We start from the raw sequence: 22,379 nt of genomic DNA, 5'->3' as shown, positions 1-22,379 counted from the left end.
TATCTTGGGCTCCGAACTTGAACATCAGCTAGTAGAATACATACTAATAATGGAGAGTAAGTTTCACGGTTTAACAAGAACTGATCTTCGCCGTATGGCGTTCATGCTAGCAAAGCGAAACAATTTGCAGAATCCCTTCGGTGAATCAGGTATGGCTGGAAAAAAGTGGTTAAAGTTATTTTTAAATCGTCATAAAGATAAACTTTCGATAAGAAGACCAACTGGTACATCATTTGCCAGAGCATTTGGATTTGATAAGGAAAAAGTGGAAGCCTTTTTCAACCTCCTTGAAGAGCTTTACGCTAAGAATAACTATCCACCAAATCGTATTTACAACGTGGATGAATCAGGCCTCACAATAGTACAAAGTAAGATACCACAAATCATCGGCCTCAAAGGTAAACGCCAGGTAGCTGCACTGACTTCAGCAGAAAGAGGATCTCTGATGACAATAGTTGTTTGCATGAATGCTACTGGTCATTTTGTGCCACCGTTCATTATTTTTCCCAGAAAAAATATGAGTGCTCAGCTAATGAGAGGCTGTCCTCCAGGATCAGTCGGAGTTGCACACCCATCAGGGTGGATACAAATGAACATCTTTACAGACTGGTTCAAGCACTTTATTCAACACACCAACCCGACTCCTGAATCGAGGGTTTTACTGATACTAGACGGACACTATAGTCATACTCACAATATCGATATAATAGATATTGCTAGGGAAAATAACGTGGACATAGTTTCGTTACCTCCTCATACGACTCATAAATTGCAGCCATTAGATAAAACTTTCATGGGGCCTTTAAAAACATACTATAGTGAGGAAATACGCATGTGGATTAGAGACAACAACAGACCTCTAAGTCCATATGATATTGTGGAGTTGTTTGGCAAATCCTATTTGAAAGTACAAACAGGCGAAATCGCAGCCAACGGGTTCAAAGTTACTGGATTGTGGCCTTTAAATAAAAATGTCTTCAGTGATGTGGACTTTATTGCTGCGCAACAAAATGCTTTAATAGACGGTTGTACAACCAATATCCCTCCGCTGGAATCAAGATCTGAAACTGGTCAAGTTCTGGTAGAAATACCTGCACCACAAACAACTGCTAATTTACAACCTGAACCTGAACCTTCGACTTCTGGGCTTAATCGCAGCAGTTTGGGTCTGGTGTCTCCGTATGCCATAAGTCCAGTGCCAGAGAAACGAAGAAAAGTATCTAGCAGAGGAAGAAAAGCTGCTGTAGCAGCAGTCATAACATCTTCTCCCTACAAAACTGATTTAGAAAATAAAAATATGAAGAGACAAGAAAAAGAAAATAAACTAGTCAAGACAAAGAATAAGAAGAAAACTGCGAAGAGAAACAAACAAACGAAGAAAAATAAGGATGATAGTGAAGAAGAAGACTCTGAGGAACTAGACGTTATCCAGTTTGATGAAGGTAGTGAACATGATGAGTTGATGGACCAAGTACCTCCTGACTCTGCTGATGCAGAATGTATGTTCTGTTCAAGACTTTTTTCCATGGATAAAAGTGGAGAAAGCTGGATTAAATGCTTGATGTGTGGGCTCTGGGCACATTATGATTGTGCTGGTCCAGAGTTTGATACTTGGATCTGTGACTTTTGCAAGTAATTATGTAACTTCTTTCATTTATCACAATATGTTATATTTATTTAATTGATCTCAAAGATATTAATGTCCATTTTTGTTATTGTTATGTTGATTTATGCTTATATTCCATATATGGGTACCTATTCCATATTTGGTTACTCATTTGTGATTTTGTTTTTTATGTTAGATTTTAATTTGATAACTAATATATTTGATTAAAGGCTGTTAATTACTACATATAAATGTATGACTGATTAGTAAAAACATTAAACTGTTTTAATTTATATAAAGTTTTTTTTTTATATCCCAAAAACAAAATAGTATTCCATATTTGGTGACTTTCCTCTATGAATTTGTCTGGCTCATGACAATAGTGCTATTGTTACATTGTATTAATGTATTAATTTAATTAATACAATGTAACAATAGCAGTGTGTTTTTATCATGTTGCTGTGGTTTTAAAATGTTTAACTATTCCAAATTACCATGATTTATATTAAATAATTATGTAAATGAGAGAAAAGAGAAATAGATAAACATATGCCACAATAAAATTAAATAAACTTGAGACGTAACAGACCGAAGCAAGAGAAACAGAAAAGTGGAGTAAGAAAGTAATTAACTGGTACAATTAACGCATAAAAGGAAGATCATTAGGATATACGAGATTAATAAAACAGCAGGTGGTAGGTACATGTGTGTTACACAAATGTTAAATATAATGTTTCAAAATATCATATTATAAATTCTGTAAAAAATATCTGAAACTTTGCCTATAAATATTTGATATTGCTAACTCACCTTGATAGTTCATCAGGGGTGGATACTTCGAGAAAGGTGTCGAGAAACCACTTGAAACCTTCATAGTCGATGTCCTGGAATTAAATACATATCATATAAGGGAAAGGAAGCAAAAAACATTGTCGGTGCATTAATCTTTTTTTAAAAGACTGGCAAGAACTGCCTTAAAAAACGCTCATTCGTGAAACGATGGACGTCGTTGAAACGGGTGATATTACGTAATCTGCCTCGACGTCTGATGAGACTCGGCTGCCGGTATTAATCCTTATCAACACATTCTCTAGTAGGTAATATGTTTTGGTGCTCAAGAATTTTATGATCACTCTTAAGTCGGAATTACGTAACGAAGTTAGAGGCATATATATAAAAAATAGACCGACACACGTAAAATTCTTAAAGTGTTAAATGCAAATAATCTTTTATTTGCCCGGCCCAGATGTTATTCCGTCAACTTCGTTTTATAGTGTTTATTTATTTATTTCATATTCTGTTCATGATGACTTTAACTATTGTTTAGAATAAATCAATATCATTGGGTATCTTTCTTCATGTATGCACATGTTATAATAATAATAATAGCCTTTATTCATATACATTATATATGTATTTCATAAACATTTAAACAAATTTCCATTTTAATCCAATTCTGGTACATCTGTGTGCCCTTTTTTGGCAAAGGCCTCCTCCAAATCCCGCCATTCCTCTCTGCCATACCACCTGCCGTTTCTTTAATGTGGTCAATCCACCTTCTCAGTTGTCTTGTTATACCAGTACATAAATCCGGAGACAAATCTAACGTATGCAACTATAGGCGAATTCTTATTCTGAACACATTTGCAACAGAGAACTTGCATGAAACTAATATCACCAAAAAGTTTGCATTCATAAAATAAATGCACGCTTTACGAAAATATTAAATTACTCGTGAAACTGTTGGTTCACGAAATTAATTACATTCCACTCATTTCATAATATAATTATATTACTTTTATTATTAATAATATAATTATATTAATTTAATTATTAATATAATTACGGCTTTATAAATATTATTAAATATCATTTGACATCAAACGTTATACACGTGCACCCACGCTGGCTCGTTACTTTGAAATGAAATCGATAACATTGATAATTACGGAGTTGGTCCCAAAGCTCTGTCACTGGCACATTATTTTAAAATTTCAAACATGACTTGAAAAACAAAATTATTGCATTCGATTTTTGAATGTTTCACTATGATTTTAAAAAAAACAACAGTCATTTCCGTAATTTTTCAGGTTGGAGTGGAAATTAAAAGAAAACCGAGTAGCATATTCAAGTTGCACATGGGTGTCAGTAGAAAAAGTAGGAAAAAAAGCTTTTAAATGAAGATCTTGGTCTACGAGCATCCAAAAAAAATATTGTTAAAGCGGTACGCGAAACACCAACGGTGATATCCTCTTCACGGACGAAAAAGAATTCGATATTAAAGAGAAGTACAATAAAGTACGTACTCCTAGTATACTGTGTACAGTATACTAGGAGTTCTGAAGAAGCTGGAAATAAAGTTCCGGGTGCAACATGAACATCATCCATCATGAGCAATAGTCTGGTTGGGAGAGTACTATTACAGGCCAAATGAGATTCATTTATCCGAAAAGGGGGTCAAAACCAGTGCAAAAGTGTACCAAGAGACGGTTTTGGATCGGCTTGCCAAAGACCTGCCCTGTGTTTGTCCATAAAAGTCGTCGGCGTCTACCAGGCACAGGAGGCTGATCACCTATTTGCCTATTACATTGACAAATGATCATTACTATCTATCATATCATAATATCTGAGGGCCAGACCTAAAAAGGTTGTAGCACCATTGCTTTTTTAATAAAAAAATATATCTTGGATCTTTCAAATTTCTAGACAGTCCAGATCATTAACCTCTATACCAAAATTCATCCGTTATAAAGTAAGACAAATATAATATTATTATAAAATTACTTCTATCGAAGCGTTGCTAATAACGGCAATATTCATCAAAGTAAATATCTCGAAACAAATAAACTCTATTCATTATGTACTGAAGTAAACAGATACTGTTAATATTCATTCCTAGAAAGTAGAATCTATTTGTGGAGCTCCCCTTAAGGCTTACGTCCCACTCAGCCTCGTGCCACAGTCTAAATACCAAACAGTTTAATAATTGTAAAACGCTCGCTACATGAGACTCTCAGAGGCTATTGTTATGTATACGGATGTACTATAATTTACATTTTATTTAATTATTTACCGGCTTTGCTTTTTGGGCCTGCCTTTTGTTTTTTATTATTTTCTAACAACTGTCTCAACTCTGTATTTTATGTAAAACTTGAGACACAATAAAAAGAATGTTTTTTTTTAATTGCCTAATTAAGATAGATTACTATTGTCATATATGACTCCGACGATTACATACGCTATGTTGCTGTAAATCTTTGTATTATTGGACTTAGTATATAATACGTTCGACGACCTGAACAGAAAAACTGTATCCAGTTTTGTTACCACAATGCTTTTGCAAGCTACGTTTTTCTTGTGATTATGTCTACAATAAATATTTAATAAAAAACAATCCGTAACAGTCTATAACATTAATTATTAAATATTATTATATGTCAGATTTGGAATTATCATTTTTTTAATAAGTTAGCATAGGAAAATATATCTTACAATGAAAAGTGGGTTTGATCATAGGCTATCTAAATAGGGAAGATTTCGTTGGTCATACTTTACCGACTACGCCCTACGCAATGTAGGCAGATTACATCTACAATAAATGAAATAGCATGCTCAATATCTACCCACCACATAATTTAAGGAACGGCTTCTGAACACAGATTAAGGAGAGTTGGAGTTGGAGTTGGAGTTCGAGTTGGAGTTCGAGTTGTCACATTACACCCACATGACCCACACACTCTTGCACACGCGTGACGCTTTTTGTTTAAAAAATCAATATTGTAATTCAATATTTTTTTACCTCTGCTATGTAATTAACTATTAAATTTGTAATGGAAGAGCTAGGAACCTTGACAGGTATTTTTTTAAAGAATTCCCAAATCTTAGACATTATATTGCATTGTTATAATTTCTATTTTTTTAAGTTAGAAAGGGGTTATTAAAAATAATACTATCAAATTTACTTAATTATTAAAAACTTCGTTTTTAATTCGTATAACTGCAGAAAACATTTTGACGAAAGTCTTTAAAGCTTTTATATAAGGTAAATATTGCACGATTTTCTTAAACTTATAATCCTCAAGTAAGCCTATTCACAGCAACTGTTTGAAAAAGAACTCTGAAGGTTGGACGAAAATATTTTCGCCACAAATCGTAGGACGACGTTTATAGCAACGGATGTTCCGTTGCTAGGTAACGAGGTAACGAAGGCCGCGTTGCCTAGCAACCGCTGGCGCCTAGCGACCGCCATCTTGATCCTTTAAAGCAAATTCAAAGGATGTCTTTTCTATTGGAAATTATTCAAGAGTATTTTTCAAATAGAATCTACACAATATTAAACTTGATGCTAACAAATTCAAATATACTCTCGTCTAAGTGATACAATTTATATCGTCTACAGAAAAAATAGTATTGTTATATGAGGTTTCTTATACCATATTATAATAAAAAACGCGGCCGCTGCGGAGAATAATAAATAATAAAAATAACTATAAATTAAGCTTAATAATTACGAAATATAATAAAATATATACTTATTCGATTGTTACGGATCACCTGATTGGCTCTTAATAAGGCACTTAGATTGATCAGCCCACTTCCGAACGTCAAGCTGTAAATTAGTTGCGTTCATTCTGTTGTCTTCATGGAGACTATGAGTATGAGGCGAATTATGTTCCGTGGCGGTTTTCTATATAAATGTTTAAAAATTGCTTTGTTATAAGCAGGGTAACAACTACCATTAAAATATAAGCTTATAACTAAAACGCTAAAACAAATTTATGTTATTTATTAATATATTATTTAACGTTATCGGAACCGACAATGTCAAAATATAATTTATAAGTGTGGTAAAAACTAAATGGCTCATATTGACTTCAAGTGTAATAATTGTTATTTTGTTTACGCTTCTAATTAACACATTGAATGCTTAAACAATGGATACAAAGTAATAGCCGGAAACCAAAACTTTTTATGACGAATTTTGATCAAGTAAATATCAATGTTTAAAAATACACATGTATATTATTATTTTTATAAAAATAAATCGGAACGGATCCGAGTGGTCGGCATACAGCATGTCGAGTGCTAGGGATGTAAATGATTTAAATAAAAATAGGTAAAAAAACTTTTTAAGTTAAACGGTTTTATGTTAAACATACATTGCAATGTTTAAGATATAACGATATAATAATGTACTAAAAACTAAAAAATAATAAAATAGATACAGTCGTGGGAATTATAAACATATGCATAGACTAGACTAAAATGTGTGTAATTACGTTTCAAAACGTAAATACTTCTTATTGTGATGAAAAAAACCTAGTAAACCTATAAATCAATTTTGTTTTCTATAGAAAATATACAATGCAATTTACTGTAGTCATCAAAGACGTAGTTGTAAAATTTATAACTAGCCTGCGCCGTGTATACAGTAGACATTTATTATTTAAAATGTTTCAGTAATAAAATATATTTTATTAGTTAGATATGTACGGTGAAATAATTTACAAAAGCATTACTTAGCTTCTAGTTTAGGTGTTTTTGTGCTGGAGGCAGACGGGCAGGAGGCTCCGATCGCAAGCGCGCTGCCGGCCTTTAGAATTGGTACACTCTTGAAGGACCCTAAATCGAATGCCAATTTATTGATCCTGACCCCACTGACTGACCTGTCTACCATATGCCTACAACGAATTATATCATATTATATGCAATTGAGAGCTTGAAGAACGGAGGTTGGCTGGAACAGAAGGCAAAAAATCAAGTGGCCGTTCACCTGTAAGATGTTCCGATCATGTGAAAGACTGATCATCCTCACAACTATACACTGTCGGCGCACAGAAACCAGTCGCACAGATACCAGTGGAAACAGATTGTCCACTCCAGATGATTCCTTGCAGACCACGACTGTCAGACAGACCTACCGACTTAAGAGAGAGAGAGAAGAAGAAATAAACACATTTGAATTAATTTATTTTCCAATTTGAATGAAAAAACATCAATGAAGAGAAAAACGATTTGTATTCATGGCCAATGTTTATGTATTGCTTGTTACGATCAAATGGCGAATTTTATCGTATACAAATCTATACGTATTGTGGCTTTGCATTTTTATGTATTAAATTGGTCGGCTTTGTTAAAACTGGCTTTACCATGAGTTGGACATTAGTTACGAATTTTCTTGAAATGGCGTAATCTTATATATATAAAAGAAAGTCGTGTTAGTTACACCACTTATAACTCAAGAACGAAAGAACAGATTTGAGTGAAAATTGGTATGGAGGTAGCTTAGAGCCAGGAGACGGACATAGGATACTTTTTATCCCGTTCGACAGCGTTCCCGTGGGACTTGACATGAAACGTCAGTCACTATAAAAAGTGGTATAACAAATAAGAATCAGACTTGGAATAATAAAACGCAAATGATAGCTATGTAATTGACGTATAATGACAGCTATGTAATGACGTATATATGACAATTTGATATTTGTAAGAAATCAATATTCAAAATATTTCTATTAAATAAATACGTTTAATTATTTTTACAATTTACAATTTAATTATAATGATAGTGCTATTGCCCATTCGTATAAACAGTGAAGAGAACTATAAAACTCGGTATTGTCGTATGTATACAGTTCATCCAAAGAATGATGAATGTTTCTATTTGTTGTTGTTGTCGAATGACGCATTTAATCGAGTATTGGAACGGGAACGTGAATATGATCACCAGGAATTAGATTTAGTAGTTCAAACGAATGTACCCCTGTTGAAATACCAACAAAAGGAAGTTTATGATACTTTAATGAAGGCAAACGATGATGAAAATGGTGGTTTATATTTCCTAGATGCCCTTGGTGGAACTGGCAAGACATTCCTCATGTCATTAGTTTTAGCAACTGTTCGGGCGAGATCCAACATAGCGGTTGCAGTTGCTTCTTCTGAAATAGCAGCCACATTGTTAGAAGGATGCCGTACGGCTCATTCAGAATTAAAATTACCGTTAAATCTTCAAACTATTGGAGAACCAACGTGTAATATTGCAAAACACTCAGCAATGGCCAAAGTTTTAGCGGCATCGAAAATCATCATCTGGGACGAATGCACAATGGCGCATAAACGTGCATTGGAAGCACTTAACCGAACATTAAAAGATTTACGCAATGAATCGAGATGTTTTGGAGGAGCAATGATTTTACTGTCTGGCGATTTCCGCCAAATACTGCCAGTAATTCCAAGATCTACGGCTGTCGACGAAATAAACGCTTGCCTCAAATCGTCAAATCTATGGCGCTATGTGACGAAACTGCAGCTGACAACAAACATGAGAGTTACATTGCTTACTGATAAAAAAGAAGAAAAAGAATAAAGATGTAGATGACCTGAACTACATAATGGTATGCGTTTGGTGGTTAGAAAATTGAAGAACAATGTAATTTACGCTACGATAATGATAGGAAAATTCAAAGGTGAGGAAGTTCTTATTCCGAGGATCCCGATGATCCCAACCGATATGCCGTTTGAATTTAAAAGACTTCAATTTCCGATACGTCTTGCATTTGCCATGACCATCAACAAATCACAAGGCCAATCCTTAAAAGTTTGTGGTTTAAATCTAGAACATTCATGTTTTTCCCATGGTCAATTATACGTGGCATGTTCACGGGTCGGAAGACCATCAGCGTTGTTTGTTTTTGCGCCTGATAATAAAACAAAAAATGAAAAAATGTGTATCACAAGGTACTTAAGTGAAAAGCAACCTATGTACTAAAATACAGAAATAATAATGAATGATTAATGTAGGTATTTAATTTTTTTGTATTTTTTCCAATAAAAAAACCCAAACTGCTTATTTATTGCCATTAAGGCGGAACAAAGTTCGCCGGGTCAGCTAGTTGTACATAAGACAAATATTTTAATGTCATCTTGTTTATTTGTTTAAAGAACTTTATTTCTCATTACAAAAATGTATTTTATTTACATGCGAAACTTAATATTAATACACGTCGCCATTAGCCGTCCCAATTTTAGTCTACTATTTTCACACTAACATGCGTCTTTATATTAAATTTCAGTTTACTTAGTTTTATTTTGTATTTTTTTTTAAATGTATGTTTATCTATAACTGCACTTTGTTGTTTTCTGTTTTATATACATAAATTGTTTATCTATGTACCTGTTTAGGCTTTCTGTATTGTCTTAGTGTTTTGTTTTATAAGTATAAGCTGTTAGATTACTTATAATTAAATAAATAAATATCATTTAACATATAAGGCGTTATGGTGTAAAATAGCCAATAAAAAATTAAGTGAGCTTCCGTCCTACTCTTCTGAGGGACCACTCTGCGACGGCTCAAACCAAGGTTCGAGTCCCGCGGGAGACATCCTTGCACTAGTCTCGGAAAAAAGCCCATTACGACCGTCCTACCTTAGCCACAACAGCCCTAGCTAACCTGTCAAGCTAAACCCAGCAGCATGAGTTGATTCTCCAAAGGTGTAAAGTAATTTATCAAAAAGTCCAGGATATTGGGGAGAAATTGGCTGTGCCAACAATCAATATATAGGTTTGTATCGAAACAAAGGTTTACAATTTTACCAAAAAAAATAAAATTCTACCGATTAGAGTAGAAAAACATCCACTCACTATATTACTTTTAGAAAAAAATATATTATTCAATAAATGATTATTTGCGTGAGACACTGTAGTTGATGTAAATTGAATAAAGTATGATATTATAATATGTGCCATACAAATAGTATAAGAACTGACCAATTCATATGAGTAATAATGTAAAATGCAAAGTTTGTTTAAGACAAATTTGCGCGGCATTGTGTGTGGCAATATGCGAACTAACGATTGTACCATATTCTTGCAATAAATTATTATTATATTATTAAAGAATATATATAAAAATATATTTAAAAAATTGACATCTATACGTCAGTCACTTAACATAAAATGGTCACAGATTAGTCGAGATGACGATGACGCATCAGTAGTAATACTGCTTTTGATAGAAAAATAATACAAGTATTTGTGTAATTTAAGAATGTAACTGACACGTAAAAATATGACGTTCATTTGGTTGTTTACTAGCATTGTACGTCATAGGGACTGGTGGGACGCTATCTTGTCTAGAGACGCGTTTTATCATATAAAAATAAACGTATTGGTTCTTTAATGACTAATAGTTTTAAAATCACTGTCAAATAAGAAACACGATCACACACATATTTTACAAAGGCATTTTAAACTTTGTCAAACTCATGGTACAGCAACCGGCTCGTAGGTGTTGAAGCAGTTACTGGGTTCTTAAAAAGCTCTTAAATGTGGCTATTGTCGATCATATCAAATCAAATCATCGATCGATTGATAATGTGAATTCACTTTGAAATTACAAAAATCTTAGTGCCAGTTCTTCTCGTTCTACCTTGATTTCAGAACTGGCACATTTACGTATAATTTTAGAACAATTTTTTACTGAGGTTTTAAAGTAAACATATTTAGTAGGTACGTGAGTAAATGATATTTTGTGACCAATTATCTAATAAAATTGAAATATAGATCAGAAACGTTATTCGATCTGTACTCTGTACTACTACTCCTTACATAAACATGGAATGCGCAAATATGAATATTTAATCCAGGCATCGATTTTACGCCCTTGAGGCTTCTGCGGCCCACAGTATGATTACTGTTCACAAACAGTGGACCAGGGTCCAAACTTTTAAAAAACTGCTATCATTTATTATTATTTTATTTACAGTGCATAGTGCATGTTAAGGATACGTCAGAATTATCGTGTCTGGACTCCAGTATAATAAAAACACACGTAATATTGCTTGGTTTATTAAACATAAGATTTCTAGCACGGAACTTAATGTGAGTTGCAGTTATTATATAAACCAACTGTCCTTAAACTTAACGTTTAACAACTGTAACTTCATCTAATTGAAACTACTATACCTACAATTAATTGAATTTTACATAACTCCAAATGATTTATTTTATACATTACAAATTTATTTTAATAACTTTACGCTACTTTACAAAGTTCGTTAACAGATGGCGCTACTAACAGAATGCTAATATAATCACATGTCATTCACTACTGAAAACTTAAAAATAAGTGTCAGAATAATGTTATTTTATTTAATTAAATACTTAATGTTTTTAAAAAAGTTCATTTTTACCTTGCATATGAACGCAAATTAAAATAACTATTTGTGATCATAAAACTCAGAACTGAAAAAAATTTAAGACAATGAGTAAATCCACTGTCTTAAATTTTTTTAATATAAGATACGATGACCAAAAATTGCAAGAAACAATGTACTTTTTTGGAGTTTGGCGACCGGATAGGGACTTAATAAAATAAAAATTCGATGATTTTAACTGTTACTGAACATTAATAAAGAACTTTCGGCCATACAAGTAAATAAGTCAGACAGTGATGGATATCATTATAAAATGATATGTATTAGGAACCTACAGCTGCAATCTGGAGAAACATATCGATCGAAGGTACCCAAGAATTTACCCAGAATATTAAGAAGCTATAGATCACAACTGAAAGATTTCTGGCGAAAATATATAAATTTTCCATGTAAATTTGGTATTTATTCACTACATTTCCCATATCTGTGGCGTTCATAAAATAATTATTTTGCAGGCCACGTAATTATCACTGGGTCATCAATAGATCGCAGCAAAATCAATTCTATTGCATTGAAATTAAGTTCAAAATATCGAAAGTCCACGGTTGTTGATTTTGAATCGAAACCGTGAATTTCTGACCTTTAGAAATTCGATGGCTTGTTTTAATAAGGGTTTTCATTTGCATTTCAAAGCCTATTTGTGTACAGCGAATTAATATTGCATAACGGAATTTTAGACGGGATTTGGAAGATTAATAAAATAAGTATAATAATAATAGAATTTATTCAGATAATATCTTTTACATTTAAAAATATTTTCATTTTAATCTTCTTGTGTATCTGTGTGTCCTTTTTTGACAAAGGCCTCCTCAAAAAAAAAATCCTTATTTAAAATTTGCCATGCTCGATTAGCGCGGCCAATATGTATGTACATTTCATAAGTAATAAATATTTTATGTCTAAACATATAATTTAATGTGTTATTTGCGCACCAATATACAGCATCCTGAATATTACCAATCAATTCAGAAGACCTCACAAATTCCCAGGAAAATAATATTGACAGTTATTTTTGCGCACAAACTGGAGAGGAAAAAGATCACACGCCGATGCCACCAGGCAAAGAAAAATACAGGAGCAGATTATTTTGATTAATATTTTTTAATAAATATATCAGTGGTATTTCTGTATCTTTCTTTGCTTATTTGTCAATCAAATATGCAAGTAGGTGATCAGCCTCCTTTGCCTGTCACACGCCCTTGAATTTATGGGTCTAAACTTCTCGATATTTTCCTACACCGTTTAAGTGAAAGCCCGGGCTCGATCCTACGACCTTAGGGATGGAAGTCGCATTTCTAAATGCGGTTCACGATACTGCCATAGTGCAGTTAATAAATCTAATTAAAAAAAATATATGTAAGAATTTGAGCACACCAAAGCAGCATCCTGAATATAACCAATTAATTCAGAAGACCTCACAAATTCCCAGGAAATATATTGGCAAGGAGGCTTTAAGACTTTTACTTGAGTTATTTTTTGCGCACAAAATGGAGAGGAAAAGGCAGTGAAGATAACGTGGGAGCTAGTTAATGTGAACGCGTGTGTCATGACGTCATTAAGACTTCCTCGTACAGTGGCCACACTTCATGAAAAATTGAGATATTATATTCAGACGAAATAATTTAAGTGTTTTATTTGTGTAAAGAGTATTTAATTAAATACGTCAATTAATAGCAAATTAAATAAGGCTACTATCATAATTCATTATAGCGATAACTGAATTAAATTTAAGAACTATAAAAACTTTTGTCATAATAATATCAATCCCAATTTTATTAATCTACCAGTAAGATATTGCAATTACAAAAATAAACACAGACACATAAATAACATTTTATAATCACAAAACTAAAGAGGATAAATTGGAAAACACAATTTACATAATTATTTGTTAAACAATTGACAAAATTCGTATGATATTGACTATTATATTCGATTAAATCCTGTAAGTTGTTTAAGCCTCCTAAATAAAGCCGTTTTGGCCTCCCTGACTCCGACAGGGCCTTCGTAAAGGCTTTCCGCGTTATGATAATGATAAGAGCTTTCGTGCAATATGTAGGGTGACATTTATATAAGACAAATGAACAAAGTTTATCTTAAATTAAGTTATTTAAGAAACAATTGACAACACTATACCTTTTTATATTGAGTATTTTAGGGTAGTTTTATGTTTTTTTTAATACGACGACCAATACCATATTATTGTATTGGCATAGGCTGTAAGGATAATGTGTGTATTTCTGAAGTATATAAAAAAGTTCTCTATTATTTCCTTTTGTTTTTATTCTAAATGTCAATTATTATTAATAATCCAAGGTATCATAGTTTTACACTTTAATATCAGTAGAAGTTTTGTGTTATAAATAATCAATGCAATAAAACACACATACACAGATAATAAAATCAGTGGTGCAAAAATACATATAAACTGATCATTACATTTATTGTCAAATTGTATAAAATATGATTTTATGAAACTCGCAGAAACGTAACCACGAATCACATCTGTATCAGAAATCATGGTGTTACTACAAAATATAGAATCAATGTCTCAACTCCCCACAGCCCACAGTATTAAGGGCAACTATTTATTTCTATGACGTAATATAAACTTTTGATATTACGGCATTCACTATTTATTTTCAGCTTTTAAGAAGTCTCTCACGTTTCATTTTCACGTGTAACAAGAGTTTTAGATTTGCCGCCAAATCACGAAAACAAATGACAAATGAATGCAATATACTTTAGAATACCAAAGAGTTCTAAAATTGAAATTCAAAAAAGTTTTCATTAGCAATCTTTCTAACTGGCCAGTTCTAAACATTTTCAGTGTTACGCACATGTAAACTGTAGTAATTAATATTGATTTTTTTATATATCATCAAGCTCTCTATAACAACTCCTTCCACTTGACCTTATTGAACGAAGAGCAGTTCGAATCGTCGACGACCAATCCCTTTCGATTGATCCCTTGGCGTTGCGTAGAGATGTGGGGTTACTCTGCATATTTTACCGCATTTAGCATGGAGAGTATTCAGAGGAGTTCGGATTAATACCTAATCGGGAGTAAAGGCAGAATACAAAATTCCACCCGTTTTTAAGGCAGCAGTGCCGAACCACCTGCCCACTGAAGTATTTCGGAAGCTTTATGTCTTAAGGCCCTTTAAGGGCGGATTACTTATTAAAAAGCCGGCAACGCACTCGCGAGCCCTCTGGCATTGAGAGTGTCCATGGGCTTTATTACATAACATCAGATGAGCCTTCTGCCGGTTTGCCCCTTGTTTAAAAAATTACTTTAATATAAATTTTGGTGTGCTTATTAAGGAGTAGACTACATGATTATAGCTGTATCAACATTCTCTATTAAAATAGAAGATGTAGAAGAGAAATTAATAAAGATTAAAAATACCTATTTCTAAAAAATTAATCACTCATTTTATATTTCGTCTCTAATTCTCAAATTGTGCTTAAGCTATGATGGATAGTGACAGATGAGTAGGTACTTCAACTAATGGTGTAATTTCATTGAAATATTATTTATAAATCAGGTATTATTTATGCAGAATGCAGACGTATCTATAAAAAATTAAAATCTCTATGTTTTAGGGAATATACTTTAATTATTATAAAATCAGTTAATAAACATAGCCAAGTAAATATTAACCCAAAACTAAGTTTTCCAGGGCAACTAGTACATGAATAAAATATCAGTATTTTTATAAATCTCTATAATATGTTATTGTATTGCATTATTATTCCTAGTATCTAATCTCAGTAAACATAAAAAACATGGTAACTACATATAATAAAACGCCTCATTAACGAGTCGAGCTTATCATATCAGATATTCTTATCATCCCTGACGTCACTATGACCCAGATCGTTGTGACGTCACCGTTGCTTTGTACACAAAATTCAACCTTAATATAAGGACATAGAATGTTTAATCCACTGCGCCTTTCTCCCGCTGAAGATTACTGGACGCTTGAAGTATTTATTGATTTTAATCTGCAGGTCCCGGGTTCATATTTGGCACTATTTGGAATAAATATTTTATAAGAAAAGTGAAAAAAGTAAAAAATTGGAAAAAACCCGTCCAACTTATTTTTAAAAGACTTCAAAGAACCAATTGTACACCAATTACCCTTTCCGGAAGCCTATTTCATTCAGCTTATTGTAATATGTGTGATAGGATTGTGATTTTCGTTATACGCAGAAGTTAACTAGGCACCTCGCCTCGGATTCTTACTAAAGTTATAACACAACCTTCATGATCAGCAACATGCCCTACAACTTAAATGGAGATGGGCAGGTCATATAGCTCGTTATACACACGACAGTGAGTAAAAAAGTCAAGTCGAAGTCAAAAATCATATATTCATGTAGGTTACACAATTACAAACACAATAAAAAATAATAAGAGAAACCGGTTTAGCCCTTCCCGAGTGATGAACGGAATCAAGGGAAATAGGGATTCATCATCATTTATATTTGTGTGTTAATAAGATGTGGATGAATGAAGGTGTTATTATTATATGTACTGGATTAATTTGCATCTAAAGCGTCACTTGAACAAAAACCTAAGTTCACTAAATTTTAGCCGAGCATATTTTTGCCAGCGCGGAATCTTCAAGCGGAAACGTAGCCGTCCAAAACAAACCTACAGAAGAGAATCGGAATTACTTGAAAAGATAAAACGCGAGGAAACAAAGTGCCATTAAGAATGACTAGGTAAATATATTAATTAATTAAAATATACATATTTATTTAAAAAGGATTTTTTTGTTGCATCGACGAGTCACAAACCAAGCTACAGATACAAAACAAGCCAATTGAATAACTGTCTGTAATTTTTTTTTAAATCATGTAATAATATATGAATAATATACTGAATCTTAATAGTTTTGCATTATATTATGAATATTAATCAGTGGGTATTCTAAGCTACCAACGACCGCGTTGCAAGAGTTTATTAGTAAAACAAATCAAACCCACGGCCAAAATTATCGATATCAAATATTCCGTCAATGAAGTGCAATGTGGAACCTGTGACGTCATGTGGGAGCGAGATAGAAAATATGACGTCATACACGGCAGCGCTATTTATCCTAATAACGGATTTATTGCGTAAAGGTTTATGGCGTCATAGGATAATGATGATTTATATTTGGATTTCATATATTTCGGCACGATTTAATATAATCTACTTATTTTTTTGCTTTCGATAATATTATATCTAATTTATATACATTAGTTACAAAAAAACTTGCAAAGGGCGACCTTATCTTCGTAAGCGATCTTATACAGGCAAAGGTTTAACTATCGCATTAGTAGTCATGCGATGTTCAACTGAGGTCTTGCATTCGAAGGCGGACCAATAGAACTTTCTTTTCTATATCCTTGCACTCATCGTGAAGGTATACACAAATGGAGATGTTTAACCTATAAATCTAAATAAAGAAGCACTAAGCAGTACTGGTAGTCGATAATTGCCAATTGCGATAGCGATCACGTATTCAAGTATTTCAAAACAAATACCGTTTTGGAGCGCACCGGATTCCTTACTCTGTAACTTAATATAAAGATACTGGCTGTTATACCGATCTAAACAATGACTTTTTGTTCCATGCAATCCCAAGGTATTTGCAAATGCAAGACTCATCGACCCCAAAACTGTACATTGTTATAAGAGAGGCGTCGACAGAAGCCATATTAGTAGCGGACATAGATTGTCCGCGACAGATTCTTGCTGAACGACCTTCAGACATGAGGTACCAACTGAAGAGAGACCATGTATTTTAGTATCGAAAAATTTTTTTCTAGGGAAAGTTAAGTCTAGCTTCGAAGAATCATGGTCTGGCAGTCGGTTGCAGCACCTAGTCAAAAGCTCCAGTAATTGGATGGAGATAAGGGATAGATTGTTCGCATCAAGATCCTTGCAGACATCGACGCTCATACATAAGCTACCGATTGAAGAGAGAAAGACTAAAATATTGTGACATTCAAACAAATATGATTTCTCAAAGCACAAACCCCCAATGTATTAACTTAGTAACACTATATCGCAATTTCAAATTGTATTTTCAATTCAAACTTTTCTCATTTTAGTTCTAAACCTATTTCTGTACTACTAACAACTTTCACCGTAAATTTCATTTAACACGACTTTTAATTGATTAGTGTGATTGATTCATACTTAAATAAGGATAGGGTGGATTAGCGGCTATAGAAATTATATAAAATGTAAATATAATACTTGAAAACATTATGTTTACTTATATATAAGAAAATATAATTATATATATAGGCACATAAAAAAAAACATAATACAAATTCACGCATCATATACGTGGATGACCTTTGAACAAATAAGCGGACATTCGGAAACAACCAAAATCATGGAATTTGTTTAACAGAACTAGACATACGTTTAGCCACAATCCCAACATTTAGGAAATATTAAAGAAATCAAGGGAACTCCTTGACTTCTTTAATATTTCCTCTTTTACTGTTTCTACAAGAAACGAAGATCCAAATCGTGTAGTGCACTTGGGGATGTTAACAACGAAGTAGTGAAACTGCACCGTGCTCTCAGACTGTTTAAACGGGATGACGGATTCAGGTTGTATGGTCCTGAGCATTATCCGAAGCGAAATCTGTAGAGGGTTGAAAGCCAGGCAACGGAGCGCCAAAAATCGACACTTAGTGAAACGTCGTCTATAATTCCATTTGCTCGCCTCTCAATAGCATCCACACCCAAATTACATTTTCCAGCACCGGTCCAAAGATAACTGCAGTCCTCCACAAACGAAACGAAACTATTACGAAAAATTAAGAAGCTGTTACTGTTTGGAAAGATGCTGGACTTTTGGCATATCACCAAATGTTTGGATCCCACCTGGGACTTAAAATCAATGAAGCGCCCAAAGCTGACAGGTGGGCCTGAATCCACAACTCATTAGACCGGCATGGGTTTTGTTTGTGTTAAGTCGTAAGTCCTTTAAGGATAAATTTATTCCGATCGCCCCTTTAAGAAAACTGTAATCCATTTGCAGACAGCAACGGGTAACCCTAATGATGAGCTTGCTAAGAGGCTTACGTAACAAACTTTATCAAAGGCCTCACAAATGTCAAGAGGTACAGCGAGTGCTTCACAATATATATTTTTCAATCAAATATATTATTTGAAAATATAATTTATTTAAGTAAAACTACGCTAAGCCCTGCTGATGTTTAGTTGGCTTTTTGACTTGTATGTCAAAATTCCTCTGTAACATACCGAGTGTAAACGTCAAGAAAGTTTCAAGTAAAAAAATGTATTTACATTTTTTTAAATTATATTTCTTATAGTAATAAGTAAATATTATTATGATTACATGTTATAATCATAAATAATAATACTTAAATTTTTAAATATTAATAGTTATTGTAATATATAATAATTACAAATATAATACATATATTTCAAAAGGAAAATATTATTATGGCTAAAAAAAAATGTAGTCAAAATCCTTCGCGTTTCAGCGTTTCTGACGTAAATTGTCTCTAACAAATGACCTGTCAGCCTGCATTTTTGTTGGCTAAAACCAACTTAATATTACATTTCTACTTGTATCTTTATAGGTAATTTCCTAGCTAAGCTTAAGGCGTTGTACACACGTAGGAATAAAATATAACGACTCACCCCATCCGGGTTCTGTTTCCGAACATCACACAGCTCGTTGAGCACATCTTGCAATTTTCTATTTGAATCTGAAAAACAATAATGTCTAATAAATTACTTAAAGACGGAAATTCAAATTAATACATCGTTTATTTGCAAAAAAATCCACACAATCAGCTATATAAAAATTGGCATGCAAATGTCATTTTAATTTTAGACATTAAATGAAATATTATTTTTTTTTCTCATACTTATGATGTAAATAGATTATAAGATACCATTTTACTAGTATACACACCTATTATACTGCCATATCTAAAGCATCCATCTGCCTCCTTACATTACAGCGTAAACACTTTGACGATAAAAACGAACTACATAGTATTTTTCGTACGGAAAAAGCTAAATTTAAGCTTAATTTTTTTTTCTAAGCAAAGTAAGTTACACAGATAATTATTTATTTATAAACATTTTTTTTAATTTGTCAACCATGAACTCAACAGTATTGGTACAAGCTTTGCCAGCTTTTGTTTTACAATAATGCTCAAATGTGTTGAACAAGCTCGCAATGTGTTTTGTGCTCAAAAAATAATAATAATTAGGTAAATAATGTTATAAAATGTTTTTAACTTAGCCTTCCTCTTTAGCTACATACTAACATATGGAACAATTTGCTATGCTACCACATGAACACTGTTCGCTTTTCGGAAATAAAAACCTACTAAAGCTAAATTTTGTTTACATTTAATACATAAAAACCGTCCTCTCAGTTCAAGGAATAAATAAAAACAGTTCGAATTGATGCGTCTGCGAGTTTTGTCCTCCCCAAGAGTAGGAAAATATCACACAAGCTTTTGCGAAATAACAGATGAGTCGATAATCCACAACGTGTAGGTAATAAAATAATACAATTAGCTAATAGTCGCCCCCTTCATATAAGTCCAACACGCGACTTTGTCCGATTAGTTCTCAGCAGACAAATAAGATTATTAACTGTTTCTGGTACTTTTTTTTTTTTTAATAGAACAGGGGGCAAACGGGCAGGAGGCTCACCTGATGTTAAGTTTACTCCTCACAAAATCCTTGGATTTGGTTACAATTTAATTTTAATCTGGAAAAAACCTACCCTATTTTACATAAGATTTAGACATTACATTAGATATTAGCTTAAACATAGACATTACATTCATTGCTAATAAAACACACACACAGAAACACAAAAAAATACAATAAAATAAAACAAAAATAATAAAAACATATTTCAAAAGTTGGGCCCTATGGCAAAAAAAGTAATTGTAATAGACAGCAACGCAGCCTTTCACAAACAAAGAGAAAAATTAACACAGACATCAAACAGAGACGAATTTTGTTGTACAATAACGCAATCAGTCTAATGTCATCAAAGCCTTCCATAAAGCTAATTGGTTTCTATTTTAATGCCTTTGATCTTTAATAAAATAAGTGTTTCTAGTAGAAATATCCTCTTTAACTTATGCGAGCTTTTTACAAATTTACTGAGAGACAACTGATATTCCTTAAAAGGTTAATTCTCCATTTCATATATGCGCGAACCAAGGACAAGAATGTATATTTATTTGTTTTCAAAATTATTTAATAATTATTAATAAACAGGTTAAGATTATTGTGATACTTTAAATAAATTTGGTTGCCTGGAAGAAATCGCTCGAAAGCGATAAGGCCGCCAGTTGTCCTCCTTTTCATTTAATTATGTTCAATTTTTATATTGCAATGTAATGAAGTGTTAATAAATAAATAAAATAAAAAATAAATAAATTATCAAAGTTTAAAATGCCATTTTATTCGGTTTTATCAACTTAAGCATAGAATTGCTCGTTTAAAGATGTCAGTCAAATAAAAACTTAAATATGAATATAATTATCTTTATTCAACATATTTCAACATTTTATTACTTACTTAATCGTACTTAAATATAATTTCCTAAAAACACAATTTATAAAAATAAAAAAATGCCGTCATCCAGGTACTAGATATTTAAACGTAACAATTTTATAAATAAAACTGATAGAAATAGGTTAACTACAAGCGACATAGACAAAACCACAGAGCCGAGTGGTTACTTACATGAAGTCAACTCTTGCAACTGCTGGAACTCTGCAGGTGACAGTTTATCCCACTGGAACCCGCTGCCGGTTTGGTTCGGCATGACCTGTAATAAATTGATCATTATTACTTCAGCCCTTGGGAAGTTAAAAGTTGATGAGTCTCTAGGCAGCCGACTACACCAAAACGTATCATCACAATTTTAATAGAACAGGCTGCAAACGGGTATGAAGCTCATCTGATGATAAGTGATACCGCCGCCTATGGACACTCTCAATACCAGAAGGCTCGCGAGTGTGTTGCCGGCTATACATTTTAAATTGTAGGGAATCTCTGAGAGAATAAATCAAGGAAATTAATATACTACTTTTCCTTTGCAAGGTATTTCTTAAAATATTATGTATATAAGTATACAAACATAGTGATAAGTTTACTAACATAGAACATACGCACAATGTTAATAAACGAATAAACGCAGGCTACAATATTCCGGTGCTAGAGACTTTTTAAAAATAGTAATTCTTTTTTGGAAAAAGCGATACTCTTCTTTAATAAAATCCCAGAGGCTCTTTTATCTCTGTCTTTTAATAAATGTAAGAAATGTATTAAATAAAAGCAGTGTAAAAAGGCTTACTATAAAGTTAATGACTATGTAGTTTATACGAGGGTCTGGGACTAGTGCTAGACAGGCTACCGGTAATAAATTTGCTGTTGTGTCGTTTGATGATTTGCTTTTAAAAGAGTACCGAGAGTTTTTAACGCCGGCTTTTTCTCTCGGCATACACCCTCTGTCTTATTTGCCGATGAGTAGGGA

The 22,379-nt window shown here is 32.9% G+C and overlaps 1 protein-coding gene across 1 annotated transcript in view; it reads right to left on the bottom strand.

The window, feature by feature from the left end:
* LOC110997233 (diacylglycerol kinase 1) overlaps nt 1–22,379 on the bottom strand; it is a 65,969-nt gene that overhangs the window by 16,585 nt on the left and 27,005 nt on the right. Inside the window, exons 2-4 of the mRNA XM_045631453.1 lie at nt 21,587–21,671; nt 19,505–19,572; nt 2,417–2,490 (exon numbers count right to left, since the gene is read on the bottom strand). Of these exons, the coding sequence (XP_045487409.1) occupies nt 2,417–2,490; nt 19,505–19,572; nt 21,587–21,668 (224 nt within the window). The 5' untranslated portion in view covers nt 21,669–21,671. The remainder of the gene's footprint in view (nt 1–2,416; nt 2,491–19,504; nt 19,573–21,586; nt 21,672–22,379) is intronic.

This window comes from Pieris rapae, chromosome 15, assembly GCF_905147795.1.
Source record: "Pieris rapae chromosome 15, ilPieRapa1.1, whole genome shotgun sequence".
In the NCBI taxonomy this organism is placed as follows: Eukaryota; Metazoa; Arthropoda; class Insecta; order Lepidoptera; family Pieridae; genus Pieris; species Pieris rapae.
This window is presented reverse-complemented; position numbering and strand designations above follow the sequence as displayed.